Genomic DNA, 26,466 nt, shown 5'->3' on the forward strand with positions numbered 1-26,466 from the left:
CACCATCGGGAGATTTGGGTTGAAATAATGTCTACTAAAGCTTAGTAATGTAAAAAACAACAACACTTAATTGTGGTGGAACCACTTAATTGTGGTGGGTGATAAAAAAAGGGCCATTAAAAAAAGACATTTAACCACTAATATTGGGCAGTGCATCCCCCGCCGGTCCACCAAAGTCTGAAGCAACTATGGCTATGGTACTTTTACATCTTAGGCGGGTAAATATTGTATGTTTAAAGTTAAGTTACCTTGTAATAAGCTGAAATGTTCAGGCACAAATGGTACCTGTATGCGTTTGTGTTCTCAATGTGCTGTGCTGTATGTGCAGTGTTTACATTTTCTTCTGAAGAACGATTCTGCACATCTGTTGGTGTCATTAAAGTTCCCACTCACTTCCTCTCATGTTCCAGAAAAGCAGCTCCTTCTGGTTCCACTTTAATGGGCCTCTGAATCAAAGAGCATGTGATGTTTCTACATGCCTTGATTTATCATGAATGAACCACCAATTTCAGACAGATAGAGTTACAATATGCCCTGTCCCTTACAGAACATTCTGTACGTTTGACAGTAATCATATGCTGGAGTCAATCTTGCCAACAAAGCATTTAACAATGATGTCTAAAAACAACAAATAACCAGGGATCCAAAATTTACCAAAATTCAATTGTAGCTCACACATACATGTAATTGAGTGAGGGAAATACGTTTGCTGTGGTCTGAAAACTTGGAGCTGGAATTTCATTGAGGAGGAGGGAAATTCTCAGCACATCTGCAGAATCCATTTCCTCCATTTCCTGGGATCAGCAAACTGAATAAAATATATGAGAGGAGAATTCTTTTAGACAACATTAACACAGACATAAACAAAACGCAGCCGGACTTCATAAAATCCGCAGATAGTCACTAATTGTTATGTTATATACAGCAATTTTAATGTTCTTTTCGCTGTTATTGCTCTCTTTTCTACAGTTGCTCCAATATTTTAGCACTCAATCTTAACTGCTTATTCACTATAATGTTTTGAAAGAAAGATATTCATTTTATTCAACAAGGATGCAATAAATTGATCAAAAGTGACAATAAAGTGTATTACAGAATAATTTAATTTAAAATAAATGCTGTTCTTTAGACCTTTCTATTTATCGTGAAAAAATTCAGCTTTGCCATCACATGAATATATTACATTTTAAAATGTGTTAAAATAGAAATCGGTCATTTTATCGGTAATATTACTGTTTTTACTGTATTTTTGATCAAATAAATGCAGCCTTGCTAAGCATAAGAGACGTCTTTCAAACACATTAAAAAATGACTCTAAACATTTGAACGGTAATTAAATATTTTAGATATAATTATTGATATGTGGCAAATGAAAACAAATGCTGAAAACTGTAATTTTATAATTAAAACAACCATATGTTTTGTGAATTATTTCAGTTGAAGAATATGATTACACCATCTTTCTTTGAAATAATGTAATTGGTGTCATAATACCTTTTGGTATCTGGTTTCTCACAAAAGACATCCGTAAACCACAGACAACTACACACACTCGTCTAAACACACACTCTTAGCTTGTCTGTCTCTCAATCCTGTCTCACACATTCCTCAGTTAGTATTTTTCCAGCTGTGACTCCCTGCAGTACTATGTCTGACCAGTAGATGATCACAGTGCAGTATGCTGTCCAAACATACATTCACCAGCACTCTCAGTCCTTCTGGATCCTTGTAAGAGTGTGGATTTGAAAATGGCAGTGCTTTGCTGTACGTCCATGCAGCTCTTGCTGGTGGCACTGACCGCTCTGGCTGGGATGTGTCTGGGAGGGTCCGACGGGCCCCGTGGAGTGGCTCTTCCTTTTGTCTTTGACCCCAATGCGATGTGTGACCCACCTTGCAATCATGCCGGGATTTGCATCCGAAACAACAGCTGCTTCTGCTCAAGAGGATATGAGGGAGAAACCTGCCAATATGGTGAGGTTTCAAGATACTTGCTCTGCAGTGGATTTGAAGGGAAAGTGTGTGTGTGTGTCAAATTAGTTTAATATATTGAATTGGCCAAAATTCACATGATTTGCATGTTGATTTCAGCAAACTGTTATCCAAAGTGTAAAAACGGTGGAGAGTGCCTTCGACCTGGAAAATGCAGATGCCCTTCAGGATTTGGAGGAAAATACTGTCACAAAGGTAAGAGAATTAATTTCCCTTATGTTTATAGAAGCTGTTTGCAAGTTGAACACTAAAAAATGAATAAACAAGATCAAAAATAAGAGAAGAACCATCCTTGAGTTTAGCAACACAGCTTTTAACTTCATGTGGATGTGCTGTTTGTGTTTGTCAGTGGTTTGTGATGGTGGCTGTTGGAACGGTGGTGAGTGTATTGCTGTGAATGGAGAAGCAAAGTGCATCTGTCCCTCCAGCTGGACTGGCTCCAGATGCCAAGACGGTATGTTGATCCCATATTGTGTTATTTACATTTCACAAATCCATAATGTCAGCTGTTGCACTGAGACAGGGGAATAGGAACAATCTGGGGAAACACATTCAAAAATTCATCAGCCTCTCTTCACAATATGACACTTGAAGAATATGTGATATCAATAAAACATTTTTATGATATATATATCTTTATTAATTGCAACTAAAACATTGAAATTTTCATAAAAAACAGAAGAATTATAATTAGAATTGGTTCTGACATTATTGGTCTTTCAGTGTTTCTGTTAAATAGACTCAAAATCTCCCTAATATAGCAAAATGTCAAATGTTTCTGCATTAACTTTAACATTTTTACATTTGTCGAACATTAGGCTACTTTGTGTCCCTCATGTCTTGTCACTAGATTGCTTCTCCACTTCTCTTTGTCTCATGCATATTAATCACATTATCTGCATTTGTTGAATTAAATCAAAATGCAGGCTGTGACATGTGAGCGCTAGCCAATGGGATTGTGGATTTTGTGTTAGTACCGTAGGAATAAAAATAGAGAAAAAAATTGTTTTCGGTAATTGAAAAAAGTATAAATAAAATAAAATATAAATATTTGGTGGAAAACATGAACTTGATAAACTTAAACAACAATTAAAAATGTTGCCTTGGCAACTAACTGATATAAAATATGTTTAAGCTGAAAAACTAAAATTGCTAAAAAAAAGAAAGCTCAATAGAAATATTGAAATAAAAGCTAATTGAACATATTAATAAATGTTATAAAAGTATGCTAAAATTACACTGCAAATGGATATATTTTTACCATTGCGTAACCTAATGTAGTCAATACAATGCAGTGATATTAAAGAATATTTAAATGACCTGTCTAAGCACTTTTTATATATAAAATATACTTATAAACCCATATGAATGTGTTTTGCAGTTATTTTTCATGAATTAATTATCATTTACATGTACACAGATGTTAGTGTGGTATCTGGGTCACATGTTGATCAGTTGTCTCTGTTTCCGTAGCGATCTGTCCACAGGGATGCAGGAACGGGGGCAGCTGTGTGGCTCCTGGAATCTGCAGCTGTCCAGAGGGATGGATAGGTGGAGCCTGCCACACAGGTGCGTGACCACACAGATTTATGAACAAGACTGTGCAGATGGTCTAGAAGTACATTTTTGTTGTGCAGTTGCTATTAATACTTCATTGAAATGATAAGTGTGTAGAGTTTACTCAAATTTAAAAATGAAGTCATATACCTCTCTCTCTGTCTGCAGCTGTGTGTAAAAACCGTGTCTGAATGGGGGGAAGTGTGTGTCTCCTAACACCTGTCGCTGTCGAGCTCCGTTCTCAGGCCCACAGTGTGAAGAGAGGAAGAAGCTCTACTGAAGTCAGAACAGTCTGACCTCTGACCTCCAGGGTCTCGTAAATTGGTGCTAAAGTTACGTGTTTGTTTGTTGAACCCTAACTGAAAATGTGAGGAGTGTGATGTGTTTCCTACATTAACATTATACATTTATGACATTATGACTTTTGTATTATTAAACAGTGTGTTTAGGATAACTGTTTAATTTTCTTTAACATACCGTACAAGTAATTAAATAAAGTTCAAATTAAAATTCTGTGTGTGTGTGTAAACTTGATTTTTAAAAAGCAGAATTTTGTTTTTGACCACTTCTTTTTATTGGAAAACATCCATTTTTATTACTTCCAATGTACTGAATGTTTTATTTTAATTCATCAAAAGCAATTTATAATATAACAGGAACATATTTTATTAATATTATAAAATGTGCACACTGTAGTACATCACACACAGAAAAAAATGAATCAAATAAAAAAAATGAAAATAATCATTGCCAGAGCTGTGTAAGAGATTTAGAAAAATACCCACATACACATACAGAATAACACTCTTGAAATACTGTAGTAATCTAATACAAGGTCTAATAAAAGTCTTTTTTTCTAATAGAAGTCCAATAAAAGTATCCTTCACTTTTAGGGCACTAATGCTTACATACACACACACACACACACACACACACACACTCACTCACACACACCATTCATTTTTTACAGGGTGATAGAGTTGTCTTCAATTTCAGATCTTCATCACCTAGTCTGTAAATACAAAGTTTACAATCAGTTCATCTTTATGGCCATAAATGAAGTGGAAAATGTATGTACAAAGATCATTTTAAAGATGAAATGAATAATGTCAATGCTTTTGAGAAATGCTTACTTTAGTACCACAGGAAGGTCCAGTGTAACCTTGACGACAGTGGCAGAAATTTGGAAACACACATCTCCCTCCATTGAGGCATGTTTGTTTACAGATTGCTGTTAGGAAAATAAAATAAACATTAAAATTTAATTTATATTTAAACTAATATTCTTCAAGCCAAAGATCAAACTATACCTTAACAGTAAAAATATGATCAATGTGACTTCAATACACTGACAAGATGTGAGAATTCATTAAGTGCATTTAGGATTGATCAGGACTTACGAGTTTGGCACTGCAGACCCTCCCATCCAGCTGGACAGTGACATGTATTCGGCCCCACACACTCTCCACCATTCTTACATTTCTGTAAACATGCCGCTGTATATACACATACAGAAAACACTGCAGGTTATGTTGCAAAAGGCAGGGCTTTAATAAACCCTAAAATGTGTACCAAGAGAAACTGGCACATATAGAGGATATACTACATTTTAAATGTTTAGGGTCAACTTTTGAACAGTGGTAGTAGTAGAAGACTAAAAAAAAACATGATTTCAATATGACTATTTTTACTGTATTTTTGATCAAATAAATGCAGCCTTGGTGAGCATAACAGGCTTCTTTTAACTTTGCTCTTACGGATGTTGCAGATCTCTCCTCTCCACCCAGATGGACAGGAACAGGTGTTTGGACCGACACACTTTCCGTTGTTCATGCACATGGGGTCACACACACCTAAAAGCATTGCATAAACATGTTCAAACAGATTATATGACAGAACGCATGCTGGATGTAGAAACAAATCGCAGCAACAGAAAAGAAACTAATTAGATTCTTTAGAAAATGACTTCAGTGACAGTGACACTCACTTTTCTGGCATCTCTTCCCAGTGTATCCTTCAGGACAAGAACACACGTTGTTTCTCATGCACTGGCCTCTGTTTTTACATGGTGGACTACACAGAGCTACAAAAAAATAACACACAAATGAATAATAATTGCATAATTAAGGCCATTAATTAATTGTACAGGATTATCTACATGAAATAAAAATAGGTTGTACCTATCTGACACTGTGAACCATAGAAGCCACTAGGACAAGCACAGATGTTTGGTTTGATACAAGTCCCTCCGTTTAAGCACAAAGGCTTACAGTCGGCTGAGAATTAAAACAACCAAGGAATTAATTATAATCACGTTTAGTAAAGGGATAGTCTACACAAAAATGACAATTCTGTCTTCATTTACTCACCCTTATGATGTTCCAAACCTGTATGACTTACTTTCTTCGGTGGAACATAAAAGAAGATATTTTTAAGAATGTTGGTAACAATATAGTTTCAGTTGCCATTGACTTCCATTGCATTCTTTGTCCATACAATGGAAGTCAATGGAAACCGAAACTGTGTGGTTACCAACATTTTTCAAAATATCTTCTTTGTGAGTAAATGAAGACAGAATTTTAATTTTTGTGTAGACAACATGATTTAAAATAAAGACAAGTTTAATTTTTTGGGTGAATTTTTTTTTTTACAGAAATTTGTGATCAAATTTAAGAATGAAAAAGCGCACCTGAGTTACACGTTGGTCCATACCAGCCGGGCTTGCACTTACAGACATCAGGGGACACACACTCACCGCCATTTTCACAATGTCTGTTACACACCACTGAGAAAACACAAGGCAATGGCGCACATTCATTATTGACAAAATTCTTTGTATTTAGAAATTTGGAAGTGTCTGCTCACTAGTTTCACATCTTGGTCCCACGTAGCCGTAAGGGCAAGTGCAGTAATTTCTGGACAAACAGCGGCCACCGTGTTGACAAGGCGGATCACAGCTGGCTGAGAGACAAGATGTGTAAATTCAAATATCCTCTGAAACCCTCAAAACATGCATATTATGTAAAGCTGAAAATAGTTATGCAGACAGAGTTTACCTTCCTGACAGGTGGGGCCGTTGTACCCTGCAGGACATTCACACACATTGGGCTTCACACACTTCCCTTTGTTCTTGCAGTCCGGTCGGCACACAGCTGATGGAAAAAGGCATAACTGGTGTGACTTTGAAATGAGTCATAATAACAAATCATAATTAAAATGAGTAATCAAATCTTGAAAGTCTGCCAAGCTAAATGAACTGACCGATGTGGCAGTTGTATCCAGTGTAACCCTCTTTACAGGTACAAGTGTTGGGCTGAGAGCACTCCATATTCTGACCACAAGGGTAACGGCACACGGCTACACACACACACACACACACACACACACACACACACACACACACACACACAGGCAATGTTTAAATCATGTTAAAAAAAATCAATTTTATAAATTCATTATATTAATAATATTTTAAGGTCAAGCTCACAAAAATAGTTATGAATATTTTCCTTATTATTTATAAAATGTTAATAAAATAATAAAGTTTTATTAAATACATTCAAAATAGAAAATATATTGTATGCTTCGTGGTAGGCTGGATTTAAAGTATTGCATTGAATTTTATTTATTTTTATTGAATTTTTTTTTACATTATTATTGTTTGGTTTTTTTATATGACCCAGACATTTTTTAATATTTTCATGAGCATCAACTATAATAATGAACAATGTTTTCATGCATCATAAGACCGCTCACGTTTGCACGTAATTCCATGTCCTTTATAGCCGTGTGGACAGTTTCCACATCTGAAGGAGCCAGAGGAAGTGGCTTCACAAGGTACTCCAGAGAAACACGGGGAGTCCACACAGGTTCTGTTATCCTCAGCGTGTTCAGAGTTAAATTCTTCTTCATTCAGCTGCTCTCTACTTGCTTTTGCATTCGTGTTGATCTGGTCTAGGGTGTGTGTGGTGGTCTTCCTATCAATAGATGAGGTCCACTTGTTCCTAGGAGGAGATCGTTCAGCTCCAATAGGACGTTCAGCTGACTTCCTAGTGGATGAAGGTGAGGCCAAAGAGGAAGTGACATCAGAGAACTTGTCACCCTCCCTTAATGGTGTCTGCCCTGCAAGACACTAAGGGTTAGAAGGTCGAGCCTGAAGACTATATACTCAGGTTTCTCTGTAATAATGTTACTCATAATGATAACGTTCTTATAAAGAGAAGCAACTGACTGTTTGCGGTCCTTGACGAGCATGTTTGTCCATTGCCGCTGAGCCCAGGAGGACACGGACCACATATGTAACCAGCAGATGTGTATGTGCTCTCAAAGCACTGGACTCCAGGATAACATGGCCGACTGGCACATGGGCTCTGCCCTTCAGAGGGTAAAGTATTATATTTACAATCATCACATACTAGCAAGTGAACAACTGATGCATTTTAGAGGTAAAAAACAACAACAAAAAAAACTGTGAAATTTGTTATTATTCCTACCTGGAAGAAGCTTGGGTTTGAAGGAGCTGAGGTTAACTTCACTTTTTGAAGTAATTCCATGACTGTCTTCATCAATTTTAACTGCTGTCTTTTCTATATTAAAAAAATTAAATAAATAAAAAGTCATATTGAGATGAAAAGTCATAACTATGACATAAAAGGTAAATTTTAGACTTTTGATCTCATAATTTCTATATTATGGTCAAAGCTGTTTTGTCATAATGAACTAATTAACATAACATAATTATTACTGTATTTGTTGTTGTTTCAACTTAATATCATGAGTTTTATATCTATTCCGAATTATTATGTCATAACTGTTTTTCTCAACTTCAATAGTCATAATTATGATTTTTTTTACCTTACAATTTCTACTATTTGTCGTAATCTTGACTTTTTATGTCTTAATTGTTTTAATGTCAATTTTGACTTGCTGTTTTACCTCGTAATTGTGACTTTGTATAATTAATCATTTTGAGTTTTTAGTTCATAATTATGACTTAATATCTCATAATTGTATCTTTTTGTGTCATAATTACGGTTTACCAAAGCATAAATTTTTTCTTATGAGGCAGAAATAGGCTTCCATAGTATCAATCCTTCTGAATATTACTAGACAGTCCCAAGATTACTATACAAGTCACAACATTTTTTATTGTACACAATGTTAAAACAGGTGTTTTGAGGCAATATAAGGTTATCATTACTTTCCAGCATTTACAAAATGGGGGTCACTTGAGATAAACTCAAGAATAGATTTTATTCTATTCTATATATATATATATATATATATATATATATATATATATATATATATAAAGCACACCTGTATACATATGTGTATTTTATTCACCTATGTTTATTTTTATTATATGTGTGTTACTGTTGTTGTCTCTGTGTACTGGAGCTTCTTCTGTCACCAAAACAATTTCCTTGTGTGTACGAACATATTCGGTAATAAAGCTCTTTCTGATTCTGAAAGGGTTAAAGTCAAATGAAGTGAAAACTGACATTCATGTTACTCTGCATGCTACTACAAAGAATGTTTTTGGAATATTTCCTCATAACAGAAAAACATTCTCTGCCTCTTAAGGAACTTTTTCAATGGACTATTTGACCATAAAGCTAAAAGTATATGATATAAACATACGGCTGCAGGTCGTCCCATCTCCAGTGAGGTGGTCAGGACAGGGTCCACATAAGAATGAGCCCATCGTGTTTCTACAAGAAACACCTGAGTAACATGGAGCTGATAAGCATTCATCAATGTCCTCATCGCAGATTACACCTGTAAAACACACCAGCAGGAGGCTCTCAGATGTGTACAAGTAACAACTACACCGATATTATAATAGATCCACTTTTAAATGAGTAAATTGTTTTTATAATATTTTTAGGTGATCAATAAGTCAATTGACCTGTGAAGCCCTCTGGACAGTGGCAGGCAAAGGAGTTCAGTCCATCCACACATGTTCCAGAGAAGCATGGGTTTGACCTGCAGTCATCCACATCGACTTCGCACCTGACCCCCTCCAGACCAGCAGGGCAAACACACAGGTATTCACCAGTCCCCGGGGGGAAGTTGATGTTGGTCACACAGGAAGCTCCCTTCTCACAGTCACATGGGTGAACTGACACCTGGGAGACATAATATGAAACCATATACATACTGTACCAAATATATATACACATACTCTCATTCAAAAGTTTGGGGTTGATACTATTTTTTTTTATGTTTTTGAATTTTTTGAAAGTCTATACTCATAGAGGCTGTATTTATGTATTGTAGTTATGATAAAACAAAAACAAAAAAAAAACAGTACAAACAGTAATATTATTACAATCGAAAATAACTTTTGTAATTTAAAAACAGTTGTGCTGCTTAATATTTTTGTGAAATATTAGAAAATAGAAAGAACACCATTTATTTGAGACAGAAAACTGCTGTGACATTAAAATGTCTTTACTGTCAATTTTGATCGATTTAATGCATCCCATAATAATAATAAAAAAGTAGATATATGCCAAGTGGCTTATATATGAACCTATTAGATATATAATTATTCCAATTATTTATTGCAATATACATATTATGAAACTGTTATACTGATCTAAGAATTCAGAAATGTTTTTGAAAGCCATTTGGCACCCCCTTGTGGACAACAAGGGAGACACAAAACTGTATTTCCAGCAATCTATAGTATTCAGAATGAACTTTAAGACTTCAGGTGCATATTTGTGTAGAAGCAACATTTTACCAGATGGCCTCTAGATCTCACCTTCACCGCTGCACGTGTCTCTGCATTACAGTCATCAGTTACAGCCAGTTCAAAGGTCACCGGTGTGGTGGACAGAGCTTTCCAGATGAGCAGGCCAGCTGGAGAGAGAACAACATCTCTGGGTCCTGACTTGAGTGTGAAGAGAACCGCAGAGCCCTCCGGATCAGTGGCTGAGAACTGATAGACGAAATCCTCCCCATAGAATGTCTTCAGACTGGACTGATCAGTGTGAAACACAGGTGGCTCGTTTTCTACGATCAAACACAGAACATCAGAACATGGACTATGGCATGACTTTAAACACAGAACATCAGTCAACTTTATTTACATTGGAAAATACATAAACTATTTTTTTCATCATTTATAGAAGAGTGAAAATAACATTAAACTGTAAAAAATATAATCAAACAGGACCAATTACTATGCAAACACACATCTTTATGGAAAAATATTATGAACTTAAGACTCAACAAGGAAGGCTTTTCAATAGTAGAATATGTAAGCTTTAGGAAAAACAACCCCTGAAAATATATTTTTGCTCTAAAACTAAAATGTAGCATTATAGATGTTGTCTCCAGTGCTCAAAACATTGATTTGAAACAAGATTGAACATACTCTCAGCAATGGACCAGCTGTACTTGGAAAGATCCGGTCTGCATGTCAAACATGGGCTGCTCGGGCTGCGATCCCCCTCTCCATAACACAGACCATCAATATTACATGTTCTGTTCTGAGGAGATATTTAGGAAAACTATTAAACTTGAAAACTATACAGACAAAACAATGTGCAAAAAAATACCATTATCATTAGAATTTTTGTGGTTGCTTAAACCAATTGCATGCTCATCATAAAATTTCTTCCTGGATTTAACCATAGCGTGTGAGAGAGCCCCAGGTTTAGAAAAATGAACAACGCTAGCTTTGTTTGGCTGATTTTGACCTGAAATTATTTTGCTTTACATAATTACAAGGCTGAATGCTAAATTGTTTCCTGTATTTAAGAGACTGTGTACACATAAATGATGAACAATGCATGTGAACACTTAAATAATGTGCACTGAATTTGTCACCATATCATTAAAATGTGAAGAAACACCATTTAACCAAATTACAAACAGATCATTTTGACTTTTTTTTCCTGTTGAGAAATGTAGTTTAATAGCTACAGGAGAAACGCAGCAGATACAGTCTTTCTACAGAATCTTATCAACACACTGATCTTGTTCTGGACATTTAAATCTCTAATATGGACTTTATAAATTAGATATTTTTGAATTTTGTGGTGATTTGTGATTCATGGGACTGGGACCTGACAATATAATCAGAAGCTTTGTATCAAGAGAGTGCTGCATTCAAAACCAAAACAGAAGTGAATGAGAATGGATGGCACAGACCTTTAGTGAGCAGATAACCGAGGTGCTGACCGTACAAATCTGACATGTGCCGTCAAAAAGAGTCAGTATCTTTGCATTGCTGAAGCTGTGTCCATCATTAGACACCTAGACAATGAATAGACAGGTCATTTTCAACCAGTTTGTAAGTAAGTTATACTGAATACACTTATTGTAAGTTATACTGAATACACTTTAGTTTTACATAATAGTTTAGAGCTTAATCACTTTGATTTGCCAGCGTAAGACTGGTTGGTGAGCAGTGGTGGAGGATTGTGGGTCATCCACAGGGAGTTGGCACTCTAATGAGGAAGAACTCTGGTAGGAGGCGGGCACCAATCGAGCATCATCCAAAGACCATTCACCGTCTACTATCTATGCAGACAGAACAATATATGTTCAAGCTAATAATATTTATATTTATGCCCAATTCGATGCTTGAGTTCAATGCTTGTGTGGTTTGTTACCTTTTCCTTCACAACTTCACACTTGAGCTTGTAGGACTTTTTAAAGCCTTGACCAAGAACCCTAACAGAGGAACAGATGCCATAACGGACATCACACAGTCCTCCATTCTCCAATTCTGTGATCTCTGGAGTCTCATCTGCATCAGGAAAACAGATTAACTGAAAAACAGGCTAAAACAAATGAAATGCAGGTCAAAATAATCTGCATCAACTTTCATTTCCCCATACTCGTATGCAAAATTTATTTGTAAAATCCAATTCAAGGCCATGCAGAGCTAACCATTTTTATTATATTTATTTATTTCACCTTCTTTTCATTTTTGTTCTCTTCTTGACGTCAATTTTACTTGTTAGATTGAGGAACTGATGCACAATACACATATCCATTAACTTCAAAAAAATAAAAAAATAAAATAAAAAAATCACAATTTCATGAATAATACATAAAGAGAAACGTATTTTTCAGGTGCTGTAACTGGTCTCAATTTTTTTCATTTGTCAACCTTTTTGACTTTACTAGTTCAATAGCTCACTTTAAATATCTTGAGTTGCAGGGTTTTTATTATTAACTAAAACTGCAACTAAAATTACTAAAAAGAATTTTCATTTTTTTAAATAAAGGTGAAGTAAAATAAAACTTAAAAGAAACAAACTTAAATATCTAAACAAAGTTAGAAATTGTGTCTTGGCAACTAACCAAAATAAAATAAGTTAAAGTTGAAGTACTAAAAGTACTTAATTAATCACTAAAAAATTACTCAAATTAAATTTAAGTTAAAGCTAAATGAAACATTAAAAAATAATAATAAACAAAATAATGAAAAAAAGACAAGCACATAAACTTACTAAATCTTAAAAAAAAAAAAAAGTAAAACTAACTCAAAATAATAAATTATAAAGTACTATACACACTAAAATAATCAATTTTATAAGTACAAATATTCCATGCTGCCACATTAATATGAGCTCATATGCATTTGCAAGCTGCATGCATAATAATTATATATGAAAAATGTTGTTTAAATTAATTTTATATGGAGTATTACTTAAATTATATAGGCTTCACATATACAGACAGACTCACCAGACACCAGGCTACAATCATAAGAGCCAAATCCAGGGAAGCACGAGCAGCCCCACTCTGTGCACTGTCCGTTCCCGCTACACAAGCTCGGGCACCTAAGGGAGGCCAGAATGTCCTGGTTTTCCTTCCTCCTGCCAACATCCTCTACCACCCTCCTCTCACACTCATTCTCCAGGAGGGGCACAGTGGCTCCTATCCAGGTCTGATCATCCTTCAGTTGTTGGTCTAATACACACATTTCCAATGCCTGCTCCAAAATCTCACCCAGGAGACACCCACAACCCAACCCCACCGTGGAGTTCCTCAGGCTTCCCTCGCAGAGCCGCCGAGCCACAGATTCTGTCAGGCCTGACTCTGTAGGCCAGGATTGTGCCAGTGGTTCAGGTGAATTCGATGAAGAATGGTCCTCTGGGAAATTATATGAGGACTCCTCAAGGTCTGATTGTTGTGGAGATGATCTGGAGCTTCGGCTTGGGACACGTCTCTGAGTTTGGGATCTCCGTGGGTTTACAACACGTCTTTGACTCTGGGATCTTTGGGGGTTCATAACACGTCTCTGAATTTGGGATCTCTGAGTGTTTGTTCTGCTTCGCTGTGCTGGATGGTGTTGCGTCGGTCTGCGGGGAGGGATGGATATCTCTCTATGAAGTTGTGCAGACTTCATGTACTCAGCTGTTATGTCCAGTGTAGGGATGATGGAGGGAGATTGGATGCGGGTAGAGGAAGAACACTTAGAGGAAATGGTGGACTGAGGCGATGCTCTGCTGGATGATTGGTGTTTCTCTTGACATTGGCAGTACTTAGGAAGACTGGAGTTGCTTTCGTAGATGGGGATCTTGTCAAACAAGCTGCTACTGGGGGCCAACCTGGTGTTTAGGAAGCATAATAATCCATATTAAGGAGGGATGCACAATAAATCAACACCATATTGGTTAACATATATTTTTTTATTTATTAATACACTGCAAAAAAAAAAAAGTTGAGCCAACTTAAAATGAAGGCAACCAGCTTCAGCAGATTTTTGAGTTTTTGAACTTGTTTTAAGTTTATACAACAAAAAGTTGAGACCATTCAAAAATCTCCTACAAAAATAAGTTGAGAAAACTCAAAAATCTGCTGAAGCTGGTTGCCTTAAAATTTTAAGTTGGTTCAGCTTTTTTTCTTTTTTTTTAGAGTGTAGATATTGGATATACAATACTAGTAAAATGTATGGGGCCAGTCATATTTTCTAAAAGAAATCAATACTTATTATTCAGCAAGGATGCATCAAATTGATCAAACGTGAAAGTTAAGACATTCATAATGTTACAAAGGATAGAAATAAAAAAAATACTAAGAAAAAAAGCAGCACAAATGTTTTAAGATTGAAATTAATAATAAGAAATGTTTCTTGAGTACCAAATTAGCATATTAGAATAATTTCTGAAGGATCATGTGACAATAAAGCTGAATATTCAGCTTTTTCATCGTATGAATAAATTACATTTTAAAATATATTAAAATAGAAAACAGTTATCTTGAAAGTTAATAATAACAATTGTTTCTAAAAGAATCTAAGGCAAGCATCACTAAAACTGTAGTTCATACTTACAGTGATGAATTTAAATTAACCCCAAGCACTACGTATTAAACTATTGAAAATAAAGCATGGCAACCCTGCTAAAAAAACAATAGAAGCCCAATAGAAACCATCACAGAAATTCCAATGGTTGCCGTTAAAATACCATTATAAACCATTAGCTTTTTCCAGTAAAACCATTACAAAATTCCTTTTTGTAGTGTGTTTTGGGCATTTTTCCAAAAGGATTTAACATCCCACCAATAGAATCCATCACATACCAGTAGACACCATTATAGTTTCCATTAAAACCAATACAATTCCCATTATAACCATTAAAACCATTACATTTTCTATTGTGTTTTGGGCAGGGTTCTATTGTTTTATTCAGCAGGGAAGTCTCACCTCCATGCGTTGATAAAAGAAGTCCTGTCCTCCACAGTCTGTCCTCCCTCTTTGTGGTAGTCATTCATTGGCTTTCCATCAAAAGTTCCACACAGGCCTTCAGTGTGGCCTTGATCAGAGCCTGGGGCCCTTACAGTCAGGCTCATTCCCCAGTCAGCCACATCCGCACGTACAAATGCCCCGGACAAGAATGTAATCTGAATTTTAAAAAAAAGAAGTTTACATTCATTATTTATACTTACCAATGCAACTCTACTATCTTGCACATGTTCTAGTTATCATTTCTCAGACTTCATTAGTAATCACAAATGCATACTAATATACACCCAATATCACTCACAGTGACTTTGCGGCCTTGGTAGGACTCAGTGACACGGATTCCACTCTTTAGCAGGTCTCCGTTCTTCACAGAGAGGCGTGGCTTTGTCTCTCCCACCAGTCCGTTACACATGTCATAAGCGACAACATAACCAGTATCCCTGGCCACAAAGCCACAGACACATGAGGTGGGATGGGCAGTCATGCCAGCACATTCCCACTGTCGGACATGCACCTCAAACGGCCGAGCAGTGCTCCTGTACAGCACAAAGGTGCCTATCTGGTAATTATCATACCTCCTGTGAACAAACAAACAATATGTGGTTCTCACTGCACTTGCATTGAAAGTGTTCACTGGTAATTTCACAGCAAAACATGGGTTTAATATATCAACTTTTATTATTTGACTACATTTTGATTGTAAAGCTATTACCTGCCGTCAAATGTGATGATGTGGGGGTCTGTAAAAGTGTAACAGTGAGCAGATTGAACGTCCTTTACTAGAATCTGAGAGGAAGAACAGAAGAACATATGTGTATATATGTGTGTGTGTGTGTGTTATAATATTCATTTTTTGTTTTATATTTTTTATACATGATATCATATTTTTTATTTTCTGCACTCACTTTCATTTTATTTAAAGATTTTACAATTTTGTTGACTTTTGTCTTTTTTATTAGTTTTCTATTAATATGTCTATCATTTTGATTTATTTGTTTTAGTTTATTTATCACTTCAAGTTAAACTAAACAAAAATGAGAAATATCTTGAAAAGTTTTTTTTTTTAAATATTCTATTTCAGTTAACATTTATTGCAAGTAACAAAAATGCTTTTTATGATTTTAGTTTTAGGTAACCATAATAACCCTGGCTTACAAGTATATATACAGTATCTTTGTAAACCATATGCTTAACTATTGCATATATAATCTAAATTGTCCCACCTGCACGCTTTGAGGCATGTAGCCGTTCCACAGGAAGTTGGTGCTGATTATGGGTTTGATGTGTATTTCTGTGCTTCTGTCTCCATCCTTCCATATATCAGTAACTGCACTGTAGTGCACAGACGCCTGACTGCAGACTCCATTGTGACATGGGGTTTGAGACAGCTCCACCTCACAGGAGGACAGGACTAAATCAATGCCCAGGTCCTTCTCATCTGCCATTGGAGACAAATCTTTAACATTTTAGTATGTAAAAGAATATTTACTATTTGCAGATTTTCAAAGCACTAAGGGACATTTATGACACATATTTTAAAGAATTAATATTTAGAACAAAAATATTACAAGTTTGAGTAAAAATGTGAATTTCACAAAACCTATGCCCCAAAATCCCAAGTTATTTTTTTCTCATTATTGTATTAAATTAAAAAAACAAAAAAAACAAATTGTTTTTAATTAAATTGAGAACATATTAAAAAGTATTAAAACAAATACTATTAGGAAAAAAAATACTGTAAATATTGTAATATTTGCACATACAGTAATGTGAATAGGATTCTGATGGTCTAAAAATATAATTTATTTTCTTTGTAATATTATTTTTGACTCCACCTTGATTACTAGAGGTAAGATGCAAAGGCAAAGTGCATCTTTGTGAGGAACATGGTAACGGTACTGTGCTCTCCACTGTCAGTTCATACTCTCTCCCATCTTCTGAAATAGAGACAGCTTGTGGTTTCATCTGGAAAATATACATACAAAGGTGATAAGTCTAGTGGAAATCATATCTTTTATGCAACATATCCTCAAGAACTGAGACATACTTGGATCCCTGCGTAAAACTCTTCACTCTCCACAGGAAGGCTTTGCATATCGGGAGACTCCAGGAAAAAACTAGTGCAACTGCAATGGATCTGAGACACAAAATATATAGGTTAAGGTTAATAAATATGAATTTGAATAAATGTGAATACTGAATATAAAGTGGGCACCCTGTCTCCCAGTCGCAGGTTAATTCCATCCAGCTCAATGAAAGCAAAGGTCTCTATTGTAGTGTCTTTCCTGAGCTCTTCTCTAGTCCCGTCAGGCGAGAGTCGCCACCATGTCACCACGTATCCCAGAGAGCTGTTCCCACTACCTTCAGCAAACGTACACTTCAGGAACACACTGCTGCCGGAGAGCTCAGCAACAATCAGAGGTACTGCAGAAGAAGGGGGCTGTAGTTCTGAGGAATAAATGACAAATATTGTAATCCAAAAATCAAATATACAAATAATATATACTTCAACACAATATACTTTAAATATCTAAATTCTAGAAATACATTTGGATTTATATATTTAGAGAACATTAAAGTCATCCTGTGTGAAATAGAAGAGGGTACTGATTTTGGTTACATCTAAAGCTGCCTTGAGACATATCTGTAACTGTTAACTTCAGACTATGCTAACTTTTACGAATCAAAAGAGTGAATCTGGAGCACATTAAAGCCATTTTCTGAGAAACAGAGGAGGGTATCAGATTTAGGAAATGTTTAATGGTGCCTTTTTGGATTTAGTGACTCTGCTGTATGTCTGTAGCTGTTCACATCAGACCAAAATGCTAAATGGCATTCTATCTGAAATAGAAAATGTTTGGTGCTGCTCCAGCTTTAAAACAACAAACGAGTGACCCAAGATCTAGATTTCAGGCCAAACTCTTAATCATCAATGAAAACCAGTTCCATTTTTATGAAGCCTGATGAAGGGGACACAGCTAAAGTAAGTGTTTTGAAGGGTTCCACTAAATTAAAGAAAAGTGGGTGAGAGACCCTACTGGGGTGCCTAAGATCAGGAGAAGGATCACTTGTGACACTCCAAGTGGAAACACAAACAACATTAAAAATGCATTAACTTCTGCTAGATTCATTAGCAGGAGAAGACAGAGGCAGAAACATTCCATATGATTGCCAACTATAAATTGTTTTGATGCATGCATGAAAAGAGAACTCTAAACCTTTCAGATATGTCTGGTTCATTTTACTGTATTTCAAAATGCATAGATATGGCAACCACTAGAAAATCATTTGGTGAGTCATTCAATATTAACGTGTTAAATTAGTTTGTTTAGATTATTTAGTTCTGAAGATGCATATTGGTAGACAGGTCTGGACTGATTACCACTGCAGGTTCCATCACTATTCCTTTGTCTTCCCTCACAGCTGGTTTGATAGGAGTCGGACATCTCTGCGAATATAATAAAACTTCATGAAGTATCTTTCTGAACCCTATTGCTTTTTAAACACTACCAAACTTTCAAAAATGATGATTTCTGGATGATGTTTCACGGCCTTTAGGATGCATGATACAGAACCAAGGATAATTATACTAACAAAGTGAATCTCACAATTTCAGACACTCATTGAGGTTCATTGACTTGCCTTCAGCGCAATATCCCATGCATCCTTGCGTTGGTTGGAGTAAGTACACATAAAAGTCCCCGCAATTGCGGACGGTGACAGGCAGGCGAAAAAGACAGCAGTCTCTACTAGCGCTTCCGAGGAACTGCCAGGTAGCGCAGGCTGTCATCTGCTTCACCTCTAGAGGGCGAGGGAGAGTCTCTCCTTCGGCCAGAGAGAGCCACACTGGGGCTTGTGTTCCACACTGATTCACCTGTACGGGTTACCGTCATATAGAAACATGGGTCATTAAGTCGTAACATAAAGGAGACATTGTTCAGCAGGCTGGACCAATTACACAGATGCTCTGTACTGTACCTCCACACATTTGGTGGGCATACGGGCCGGCTTATCAAAGATCTGGAACTGATACCATCCGGGAGAGAGTGAATGATCACAAACGAGCTCCTGCAGGGCAGACTGGAGCAGCTGCTGGGAGCTGAACCTGGTGCTTCGGTACGGGTTCTGAAGAACAGTATAACCCCCACGACTGCATTCAGGGATTTCCACTACAAAAATACACACAATCACACACTTAGTGTTGCTCAAAAGCACACAAAATAAAAAATGCCAATACCAGAGCACTGAGACAATGAGATTAAATTAATGAGAAAAATCTGATCTTCATTAAAAACTTACTCAGACAACTCAAAAGTCTGGGGTTGGAAATTTAAGATTTTTTTTAAATGTTTTTGAAAGAAGTCTCTTCTCACCATTTATTTGATTAAAAATACTGTAAATATTGGAAAATATTATGACAATTTAAAATAACTGCTTTTTATCTATTTTAAAATGTAATTTATTCCTATGATGGCATAGCTGAATTTTCCTTGATCCTTCACAAATCATTCTAATTTGCGGATTTGGCACTCAAGGAACATTATTATTATCTATGTTGATTGATAATTCTTTGATTAATAGAAAGTTCAAAAGTTTTAAAGAAAGTACAACATTTTTGCTTTTTAAATCTCACTGACTTACTGAATAGTAATGAAGGTAAAATTTTTGCACACTTTTTGTCACAAAAATGAATTATTATGTCATTAAATAAAAAAAACATCAAACCAAATGCCATCTGCAAAGACACTGCTTTCTCGGAACTAGTGTCAATTTCGAAAGCAAATGTTTCATGTCACTTGAAAACCGAATGACAGAAACACCTCCTTAGCAGGAACCAACAATGAATTTGAGAGTAATTCAAGCTCTTAATGGCCTCAGCCCAGTGATAATCACCATCATCACCAATCTCTTTTTGGCAATGGAAAGAGAGGACACAGATGACAAGCCAGGCTCAGCAGCAAAGACAACATGCTGCTTGAACATCCAAGATGGATCTGGACTACACTGCGCTTGCTGAAAGAGCCAAGTTATTTCTCTCTCTCTAGCTATATTTACTGTACGACTTGGATGCGTTGTGCTACCAGTGCTATCAGTCTACATCAGGAGCCAGAAAGTCTCAGAACCCAATTTCGAAGATATTGTTGTATCTGCCTAACCTAAAACTAAGCAGAAAACATCTGGTAAGATGCATCAGAGTGAATAAAATTGGGTAAACGCAGTCACTGAAAACGCAAGTAACTGCATTGCATGACACGGCAGGTCATGTGATGTCAACAAAACAAAAAAAAGAAGCTTTTTTTAGACTGAAATGTCTTCAGTTTTCATCTCATGTAAATGTAGGCTACATAAATGTACTAATATTTCTCAAAATTACCACTCATTTATTTTTAAGTAAAACTTTTTTAATTAGCAAACAATAATGAGGGCACCTTAATAAATTGTAATTAATAAATTGATATTTATTTTATACAATCACTTATATGGTTTATTAAGAATAAACATAATTTTCTAATTCGAATAAATTACTCTCGCTGCTCTCAGAAATAAACAATCAAAACTCTTGCCCAAAAATCTACGTAACCATAGCTTAGTCCAAGGCAGAGTGTTTATCGATCGACTTACCTTTCTGACAACTGGCAGTTTTGTTTAAAATAATAAATATAAAAGCGATGAAATACTCCACACAGATGTTTAGACGCATTTCCGTCTCTAAAGCTCTTTAGAAAACCTCTAAGAGCGTGTCCAAAGCAGTAGCACGATCCAGATTAATATCCCGAAAGATAAATCGCGAAATGAAAGCTGGTAAAAAGAATATTTGATATGTCTTCAGCGCTCTTTGAGGCGAACAGCGAGTGTTTCTTGGGCTCCTGTCCAGACCACACACACCTCCTCCCGCTGGAGCATCTCGAGATAACTGTCCCATTCTGCAGTCTTCGCTTAATATTACACACATACTCTACATATTTGAATCCTAACCTTTTCAGTTAACTCTACTAATAAAAGTGTACTGTAGTGTGTTGATATTACTATGATGAATGTGAATTTATAAACAACGTCCCTAACTGTGGCATTTCCTCCTCAACTACGAATAATTTTGGCACGAATAAATAATAATAATAATAGTGTAGCTACTAGTTTACAAGTGAAGAGTAGGCTACTTGTATAATGAAGAGTAGGCTATGCTTGAGATGAAATGAGACGTGATATTTTTTATATTTATTTATTATATTTAAATATGTATTTATTTTCAACCAAGCTTTATAATAGCCTACAATGAAAAACATAAATTACAACTTATGAAATTAGACGTAGCAAGACAAAGGAGGCAGGAGCATTTAAGGCCTATAAAAATGTTCAAAATATCATTTTCACCACAAAATCAATATAATAGAAAATTTTAGATGTAGTGCAAATGTCTGTGACTTTTGTTTGTTGTTAGTAAAGCGTTTTCAGAAGAGTTTTCTAAAAGTCCACAGGGCTAGAAGTTCCCACAGATGAAGAAACACCCAATAACAATTAATTTTATTGTCCTGTTATCTTCAGAATTCATCTTCCTTCCAGTCTGAATAGGGAACCAGATGGTAGTATTGTCTAGTCTGAGTTTTTTCAAGAAAACATGGCTGTTTTTCTCTTCTGTGTAGGCCTACCTTTCATCTCTTATCAATATGTGGTGTAGTGACAAGAGAATATCCATCATGCACCTACAGTAGCCTATTAAATATAGTATATTAATTGCAGCCTTCAAAGTTTAAGTTCATGCAGTACCTGCTGCTGTTAGCTGAATTATTATGGCAAGCTACCAAAATCCACAAGTTATGGCTCTGCTTATGTTGATCAACAGCTTTCTAATTAAACACTAACCTTACTGAGCATTAACAAGAATTATTCTTCACTGACTGTCCATTGCTGGGCTGCTTATATCACCATAATGATAATCAGCCAAAGTTCTGCTCTGAGAAACTTAAACACAATCTGTTGTGTGATGCCTGCGAGACTTTGTGAAGGAATCGCATAACCAGAGGCCATCTGTTAAACTGTTTTTATCAAGGGCGTGCCACTCCTTCTCAAAGAAGATGTGAATAACATTCACGGGATGAAGATTGAGCACTGGCATAACACCATATGTTTCTCTACGAGAGGTGTTGACAGTCTATATGAAATAATTAAATTCTTCCTCCAAACTGTATATTTTTACTGAATGATACTCATTAGGCAGAACAAAACCACAACATATTCTGAGTGTTTTTACTTTGATATGGATAAAAGGGGTTAATGCAGTAAAACAGCTGTGACACCTAATGAGAAAAGCAGATGGTAAACAGTCATCAGTGGCAAGACTTTTCCATGATCTAAAGGTGTGATTAGCAATCAATATAACACAAAGTCTAAATGCTGCAAATGTATAAAAAAGAACTAAAGTGTTGGAAACAGGAAAGTAAACGATTTAAAGGAATAGTTCACCCAAAAATGAGAATTCGTACTTACCTTCATGTTGTTTTAAACCGGTATGCTGTTATTTTCTTTATTCTGGAATATAAAATAAACATTTCTGTTCCCATATAATGACAGTGATCATGCTCCAAAGGTAATACCATCAATTTAAGTAAGTACATTTAAAATGAAAGAAGCAATATTAGTAATAGCTAATGTGGTCTTCTGAGGCTTTTGTAAACAGAACATAAACCTCTGAGACGACTAATATAGTCCATCTAGTCACTTGAAATGATGATTTGTGCTTTTTTTTGTATGTATATGACAGAACTAAGAGGAGTGTGAATTGTAAACTTTTATTAGGGTGCTCTCGCTCTTTAAGCTCTTTGAGCTAAGATGCATTTTTCCATTGTTCAACATGTACTTATTGTACCTCAAGACCAATCAGCTGTTTATAAAGGGTTGACCAACCTGGCTGTCCTTCCAGCTGGACATCTGACAAAGTGCAATGGACAGTTTGTGTTAAGAGCTTTTGCTCTTTTAAAACATGACCCCATAAATCCCAGCTGTGACCTTTGACCTACCAGTTCAGCCACTTACAGTCTTGAGTTTGGTTCTGTCAGCTCTTTTCTTCTGGTCTGGAACTTTCATGTAAAGTTTACAGAGTATGTAATCGAAATCAAGGTCAAGTCAATACCCTCCACTCTAATGGTACAGATTTGAAGGCTTTTTATTATTATAATCGCTTAATCTTTCAGAAACCTTTTTCTGGTCTGTTAGTGAAATTTTATATGCTCGTAATGTATTCACAGTATGTTAGCTTTATCTGTTTTCTTCATCTATTCCCATCCCCAATCTTGATCTTAAGATGCATAAGATGATATAAAAATGACAGCAAATTATTGCTTTCCAGTGACTGCTGCCTTTATTACAGAACATTATAGGCTAAAAAAGTATGCTTTATCTCGATTAGTTATTGCTTTACAGTTCTATAAATCATGTGATACTAAGGTTTTGTAGATGTTTAAGAGGACTAGATTTGATGTTACAAAATGGAAATGGAGAGAGTTGGTGTCTTTAAATGAGTTGTTTGCTGACCTCTGCTGGTTTTGATTTGAAAGTACAATTTGAACTTTTGCATCCCCTTATAAAAGACAAAAGCAACTTGCAAAATACTTAACATTATTTAAACAGGAGTAATTTCATTCAGAAAGCCAAAATGAGCATGAAAGAAATAAAATGTGAACATGTCCTATTTGTTGCATTTGCTAAAAACATTACGAAGAATTAATAGCCCATAACCTGCCATTTTCCCCCCACACACACATTATTACGGTGAGGATTATTTGTAATTAATTCATTTATAACTGAATATATGTCTGAAGATACGTATTTCTTATAATATGTTCCACAAAGTATTTCATACTTAAAGTGACTTTAATTCATAGTTTGATGGTTGCTAAGACGTCTCTTTGTTTCCTCAACAATGTCCCCACTGTGCTCTGTCCACAGGCAGAGTCTCTGAATGAGAACTTGAAACTCTTGCTGCCTGGCAACCTTGTTGTATCCACTACTCCATGCTGAGCTGGCTTAAATTTTTTATTTTTTTTTTTATTTTTTTTGATCAAACACAGCAATTTGAACTCTTTACTGTCTACTTTGTCATGGCTGAATGACAGGCACTCTGCTGTAAGAAAGGTAAGTGATTTTAAGTGATTTTAGGAATTCTTTCCATTGAAATGTGCTGTAAGGTTGATATAAATAGGTCTTGCTCAATTTATTTATTGATTGATTCATTCATTCATTCATTCTTGATGTTGTATTATGTCTTATTATTAAAATAATACTATAATTACATTTCTATCACCCAAATCTTACACCTTTTGCATATGTAATATAGATTCTTCATTAAGACGAAATGGAATTTATGAGGTTGTTAATGAAAGGATTGTGTAACAATTATATGCATTGTACATATCACTGAAAAAAAAAAAATGGTGTAAAGACAATTTTCACAAGTAACACACTGAATTAAATGTGAAATTTTGAAGTAGAATGACTGAAATGCTATTTTCTTGCAAGTTGTACTCCAGTAATCTTTTTTTAATTTACAACTTGTTTATGGTTTGGTCTCAGATTATTGCTCTGAGCATAAAGATGTGGCTGATTCACAATGAATCTTCCTGAGCCTTTGGAAACGCCCATGTCTGTTGACCTCAGAAGAAAGCTGCTCTTTTCTGTGAGTCAGAACTTGATCTCAAGCAGGAGTTGTGGACTCATCCCACCACACCCAGTAGTTCCAGTTGATCCATGGATCATAAAAGCCCCTGACTTCACCCCAAAACTGTACAGATCTTCGGGTTTGCCACGGATCAAGAGCAAAAACATTCACCTGGTTAAGTCAAACAATAGTGTAGAAGGAAAATCTTTTATTTGGGAAAAGATTAATGATGTTACTCCTTCAATATCGCCTGGACTTGAGCAAAAGGGATGTAAAGCACAACCATTTATCACATTCTACAAACCACCAGACTCACTAGAGTCAAAACTGCTGTTTGTGAGAGCAGGGATGTATCCAGTGGGATCATACAAAGATCCAAAACCTCATAACTTCAGACCTGTAAGATTCTACTAAGATTATGGCTCACTTTATGTGCATTGCACTACATCAACACTAGATGACAGTCTTTAAAGACATTTAAAACACTCCTTATTTGATTGCAGTGTGCTGAGGGAATGCCGCAAATTGTGACTTCTTTAGAAAAGGATCCTGGCTGCTTGATCCTAAAGTCTCAGTGCCTAAAATCAGGTAAAATTACTTGCATTAAGAGATCATGTCTGAAAACAGAGATAAATAAGAATGGTTTTTCAGTATTGGTATAAATTGTATTGCATGTGATTGCCCTTGTTTTCCCACTGTAATCAATGTTGTAGTACATAAAATCCATTATATAGAGCAAAGGTCAGATACCTCGTGGCTTTGAAACCACGCAGTAACCTTATATGTATTAGGCTACTGATAAAGCTTTGCATTTTATTTCAATGTCTTCACAGTCAATGACAGCCATCCTGACTTGAACCCTTCTCACAGAGACACAGTGAGCAAAATAGACACTTTCAAACCAGCAGAGCTTAAATGGGACCCAAGGCTCATACTACCAAAGATGCCATGGCCTCCAAAATCTGCGTCTTATACAGTGAGCACGAAGAGAACACTCATATTTATCTTCTACCCTTGAACAGACAGTCTATTAACCTTCTTGCAAACATTTTACTTCCTGTATTATAGAGACATCGCCGCAGAAGAGGAGTATATAGTGCCTTAATGGACCGAGTTGAAGAAAAGCTGACCAACTCTTGGAGGAAATGAATCTGTTTTAAGACAAAAGAAAGAAATTTTGTTGTGGTGTGCAGATAAAGCTAGTTTAACCATCAATTTTCTGCTTTGTCTAATGAGTCCCACATTATTGTAAACAAAATTATTATACATTTTCCTTTTCTTCCTTTTTTTGATAGATAGATGTAACAAATAGAGAAAGAAGTTGTTGTTGTTTTTTTGTATTGCATACGCAAAATAAATGTTAGCACTGCGTTAAAAGAAATACATAAATATGCTACTTTTCAAACAAAATGTTTGAATTATTAATTATAAAAAAATAAAATAATAATACATTTTATAGACTAAATTAAGCTAAAAAGAGTCAAATTGCAGCAATTTTGTAGCTTTCTTATTTTGTATCTCTTTGCATTCATTATGGGCGCATGACCTCCGT

General features: G+C 35.7%; 3 protein-coding genes across 6 annotated transcripts; 2 read left to right on the forward strand and 1 right to left on the reverse strand.

Annotated features, from left to right (window-relative positions):
* On the forward strand, nt 1-3,737 carry seraf (Schwann cell-specific EGF-like repeat autocrine factor). The gene is made up of 6 exons (XM_058799419.1): nt 1-218; nt 1,779-1,971; nt 2,089-2,184; nt 2,339-2,443; nt 3,463-3,558; nt 3,715-3,737. Exons 1-6 carry the CDS (start codon nt 189-191, stop codon nt 3,735-3,737), a joined length of 543 nt encoding a protein of 180 aa, XP_058655402.1. The 5' UTR covers nt 1-188.
* vwde (von Willebrand factor D and EGF domains) lies at nt 3,729-21,134 on the reverse strand. 3 transcript variants are annotated; one of them, XM_058745592.1, is made up of 32 exons: nt 20,885-21,134; nt 19,241-19,431; nt 18,905-19,136; nt 18,645-18,710; nt 17,478-17,710; nt 17,310-17,399; nt 17,098-17,227; nt 16,486-16,700; nt 15,975-16,048; nt 15,564-15,840; nt 15,224-15,420; nt 13,261-14,126; nt 12,177-12,313; nt 11,938-12,084; nt 11,713-11,817; nt 10,934-11,048; nt 10,319-10,569; nt 9,458-9,677; nt 9,190-9,327; nt 8,040-8,132; nt 7,778-7,921; nt 7,303-7,668; nt 6,808-6,903; nt 6,603-6,698; nt 6,412-6,507; nt 6,236-6,331; nt 5,727-5,822; nt 5,534-5,629; nt 5,304-5,399; nt 4,947-5,042; nt 4,680-4,777; nt 3,729-4,558 (listed from the first exon to the last, which is right to left on the reverse strand). In XM_058745592.1, exons 1-32 carry the CDS (start codon nt 20,961-20,963, stop codon nt 4,550-4,552), a joined length of 5,241 nt encoding a protein of 1,746 aa, XP_058601575.1. In that variant the 5' UTR covers nt 20,964-21,134; the 3' UTR covers nt 3,729-4,549. The 3 variants fall into 3 exon arrangements, with proteins under 3 accessions (XP_058601575.1, XP_058601577.1, XP_058601574.1); XM_058745594.1 differs by lacking the exon at nt 20,885-21,134 and adding an exon at nt 20,156-20,332; XM_058745591.1 differs by lacking the exon at nt 20,885-21,134 and adding an exon at nt 19,904-20,112.
* On the forward strand, nt 20,335-26,150 carry si:dkey-30e9.6 (uncharacterized protein LOC564083 homolog). Of its 2 annotated transcripts, none has more exons than XM_058745595.1 (6): nt 20,335-20,442; nt 24,206-24,391; nt 24,830-25,313; nt 25,418-25,502; nt 25,748-25,890; nt 25,983-26,150. In XM_058745595.1, exons 3-6 carry the CDS (start codon nt 24,867-24,869, stop codon nt 26,061-26,063), a joined length of 756 nt encoding a protein of 251 aa, XP_058601578.1. In that variant the 5' UTR covers nt 20,335-20,442; nt 24,206-24,391; nt 24,830-24,866; the 3' UTR covers nt 26,064-26,150. The 2 variants fall into 2 exon arrangements, with proteins under 2 accessions (XP_058601578.1, XP_058601579.1); XM_058745596.1 differs by lacking the exon at nt 20,335-20,442 and adding an exon at nt 23,917-24,028.
* The last annotated feature ends 316 nt before the right edge of the window (nt 26,151-26,466 follow it).

This window comes from Onychostoma macrolepis, chromosome 15 (genome assembly GCF_012432095.1).
Source record: "Onychostoma macrolepis isolate SWU-2019 chromosome 15, ASM1243209v1, whole genome shotgun sequence".
In the NCBI taxonomy this organism is placed as follows: Eukaryota; Metazoa; Chordata; class Actinopteri; order Cypriniformes; family Cyprinidae; genus Onychostoma; species Onychostoma macrolepis.